Here is a 4,054-nt window from a genome sequence, read left to right on the forward strand (position 1 = left end):
GAAGAAAGGAGAGAAAGAAGCACTGCAAGTAACATTAGCAGGAGAAAACACAAGAGGACGAGGGAAAGAGGAGAAAAGAACAAAATGGAGTGGAAGATAGAGAGAAGAAAAGAAAAGAGAATAGATGGAAAAGGAAAAGAAAAGAAGAGATTTTTAGTGTGATGAAGGGAGGGGTGAGTGAGAGCAGGTTTGAGTCTCACAGAACCAGATGCCACTCCAGCACTCACTCACCATGGTGAATCTGAGTTAATATGATGCACATCTGGCCACATCACACTACTACATGGGCGCCATACTCAGGACTCAGGGCCCAGAGCTCAGGACAGGGTGCTCTCCGCCCCGTCCAGCGTGCCCGAGGAGCCTTGGGGCTCCAGGGTAACGCTGCTGGAGCTGTCCATACAGGTGAGGGCGGCGGGGTGCATCCTCTGCGTGTCGATCTGATTGTGCTCTAGGTGCAGAGAGGCGAGAGGAGAGCTCTTCCTCCTTTGGCGTAGGCACAGAGAAAACCTGGGGACAACTCTACAAAAGAAGAGACACCAAAAGAAAGCCGAGAGGTAGTCAGAGTATGAACAGGACTCTTCACCGCCAGCCGCTGACATCATTGAGTGAAAATGGTTGATGGGCTTGTTAAGAGCTGTATTTTTGTTTAGAATGGGCTAATTGGCTGTCATAGAGATTTATTGTTATACAGTAAAGGTTATTGCAGTGTGTCTGCAAAGAATCTGGCAGGCAGCCAAGGGAAACCCTCAGAGGTTTAATTTGTCTGGAGTTTTTGAGGCCGCACCGTTCACCCGCATCTAAGACAGGATATGATGTCGTGCCACAGTTAGCCTACATACTGCATGAACGATAAGGATAGAACAGTATTCAAGTACAAAGGAAAAATATGAAACACAGATGGACCAAGATTATGAAAACAAACAACAGAAACAACCATGAAAGATTTGAGTTAGGATCTGAATGAAGATCTTGGATGAATGAAAACAAAACATTGGCAGTGTAGTTGAAAATAAGCACTTTTCTGTCAAGTTTTAAAGCGTGCCGTTTTTTGTTTTTGCTTTTTAGACAAATAAAGTCGGCCAGCCTACCTAACTTATTAAGAACGACAGAAAAGGCAGAATATGAGATGGCCCAGTTATAAATTATACATTTATTAAAGGAGAAATTCGGCGAGTTTTCACATAGATCTCTGTTTCTCAAAGTCACCGAGTAGGTAGGAAGGAAAGTAGGAAAGGAAAAACGGTAGGAAAAAAACCCGAAAACAATCGGCATTAGCTAGCTAACGCAGCCAGCAGCTAACGCAGCCAGGCCGCTACAGCGCTACACACTGGGGGCATGTCCATGAGCTCCCATGTAGGCTACATGCACACAGAGTGCAGCGACTCCAGTTGTGTAGTAATATATTTTATATAATGTCATGAATAGTAGTATAGTAATATATGTTTTATATAATGTCATGTGTAAGGGATAATGTATAGAACGCCCGGTCATTATGGGAAAAAAGTCCGACAGCTTAACCGATCCCCCCAACGCCAGCCGAGGGGTCTTGTTTCGCCCTGAAGGGACTTATTTTCCATAATGACCGGGCGTCTCATACATTATCCCGCTTATTATAATGCTACTTGCCAAAACGAAAAAATAAACTCCATGTAATGTCTCTTTACACTTATTTGTTACCGATTCGTCGTGGCTTTTGCTGAGAAACAAATAGTTCGCAACACACGCTGAACTTGAATCAAACATTCTTTAGAACACAGCTGATCAACCGTCTGCTTTCACTTTTGAATGAAATTCCAAAGCGAAAACTCCGTTGCCATTGACAGCGGATCATTCTTGTTTTCAGAGGTCCTTTCCCAAGAAATAATGACCGCTAGAACTTTTCGGAAATCCCATTCAAGTCAATGGAGCATTCTACTTGCATTGTGAAGAGCCGTATAATAAATGTGTATAATAATGTAATAGTATAATAATATATGTTTTATATAATGTTATGTATGTGTAATAACGTAATAATATATGTTTTATATAATGTCATGTATGTGTATAATAATGTAATATATACCACAGATATGCTGAGCAGCATGGAGGGGGTTGAACAGGCCTACTGCCCACTCTACTCACTTGATGCGGTTGTGGTCAAGGCGCAGGAGCTGCAGCTGGCGGAAGACGCGCATACAGCGCGGGACGATCTCCAGCTCGTTGTTGTCCAGCAGCAGCTCTGTCAGCGTCCGGTAAGCACCGCGGAATGATGGGCCCTTCAGCCCTTCGTTACGGATGCGGTTGTGGGACAGGCGCAGCGACAGCAGGCCCGGGACGAGATGGCTCAGGACGTAGTCGGGCACGGTGTCGATGTGGTTGTGCTGCAGGGAGAGCTGCCGCAGGGCTGTGGGGAGGTTGCTGGGCACCAGGGAGAACTGGTTGTTGGACAGGTCCAGGGCCTCCAGTTTACTGCAGGGTTTCAGGGGAGGGAGAGAGAGAAGGAGGGAATGTATAAGAGGGGGAGAAAAGTAAGAGAGGAGAGAGACTGTTTTAATATTGCAATAAATTACTGCATAATCATTTCCCAAGGTCTGTAGAGCATGGTCATGAAAATAAGGAAACATTAAATGGACTTTTCACTGCTGAATTGCAGGGAAACTCTCCACCTGATACTTTATCCCACCACCTTCAGTCCCCTATGAAATGCTCTAGGTAAGAAATGGGTTTCCACATTGATTCATTTTCCACAAATTTACCCTACTTAGTCAGTGAGGTCACATCGTGACATTTGAGCTAAAAAGTAGTCCGGCAGCCTGATTCTGTTTATTTATGATACTCATGTTGCCAAATAAACTTGATCAAATGCATGGATCTTAGAGTCCAGCTAATTTGATGGCATATCAATACATCTTTGCAGAAATTTTGAATGAACAATTTCTTAAATGATGATCAAGAAAGTGTGAAGTAATTACATAAAGCCAGAGCGAGCGACTTGATCATCTTAGTCTGTTCATTAGTTTAGCATTACCTCTTACAAGTATATGGTTTGTCTGCACCCTTATTATACAGAGGTCATCAGGAAAAGCTGGCCTTTGAGTGTCACAAGTAAGGGATAATGTATAGAACACCGGTCATTTTTGGGGAAAACATCGACGCGCCAGCGGAGGGGTCTTGCTTCACCCTGTTACCGTTTCGTTGTGGCTTTTGCTGAGAAACAAATAGTTCACAACACACGCTGAACTTGAATCAAACGTTCTTTAGAACACAGCTGATCAACCATCTGCCTCCACTTTTGAATGAAAATCCGTTCCCATTGACAGCGGTCATTACTTAGAGGTCCTTAGACGAAAATAATGACCGGTAGAACTTTGGGAAATCCCATTGAAGTCAATGGAGAGTTCTACTTGCGACTGTGATAAGCCATATAATAAGGTGTCATACTGTACAGGCTTAAGTGAGTTAACCCATCTGCAGGGGAGTTTTGAACATTCAAATAAGAGAATGTGTCATGATTGCAAGCATACAGTGGGTCTTGGAGGTAAGGACTGTACTTTCACACCGCTGGGTCTGTGTGAGGTCATGAGACCACTAGACTCAGCCCTGGGGTTGCAAAGATGAGGGGGGGGGGGTAAGAGGGATGAGTGAGTCGGAATGGCAGGGGGTAGATAGGGCAGTGAAGGGGGCAGAGAAGCAGCTGGTGTGAGTTTACAGTACTGGTCACAGCGGGACAGAGGGGACGCTTCCTCTTGACTCCCGCCTCATCAAAGCGCTGCAGGACTCTCAACCAATAATCAAGGAGCAAAGGCCAGAGAGTGCTCACTTGGGAAGGAATGTACACACACACACACACACACACACACACACAAACACTCCAAGATGGATCATACAAGGGCTTATTTTGAGTAACGCGTTCAGGAATAAGACCAAAGTGCTCCTAGGGCTGGGAGTCACAGAGTGACTCACAAATCCATACTGTCCCAATACCTTGCCCATGATAACAATATATATGCAATATGCAATATATATAACAATATAATAATATTGCAATACAGCAATTCTGAAATAATGCATTGCA

General features: G+C 44.3%; 1 protein-coding gene across 1 annotated transcript in view; it reads right to left on the minus strand.

Annotated features, from left to right (window-relative positions):
* Nucleotides 1-234: 234 nt before the first annotated feature.
* The window catches only part of si:dkey-32e6.6 (extracellular matrix protein 2), a 16,241-nt gene continuing 12,421 nt past the window's right edge, over nucleotides 235-4,054 (minus strand). The window contains exons 8-9 of the mRNA XM_048241566.1: nucleotides 2,122-2,448; nucleotides 235-519 (exon numbers count right to left, since the gene is read on the minus strand). Coding sequence (XP_048097523.1) covers nucleotides 318-519; nucleotides 2,122-2,448 — 529 coding nt within the window. The 3' untranslated portion in view covers nucleotides 235-317. The remainder of the gene's footprint in view (nucleotides 520-2,121; nucleotides 2,449-4,054) is intronic.

Source organism: Alosa alosa, chromosome 4 (genome assembly GCF_017589495.1).
Source record: "Alosa alosa isolate M-15738 ecotype Scorff River chromosome 4, AALO_Geno_1.1, whole genome shotgun sequence".
NCBI classification, from domain to species: Eukaryota; Metazoa; Chordata; class Actinopteri; order Clupeiformes; family Clupeidae; genus Alosa; species Alosa alosa.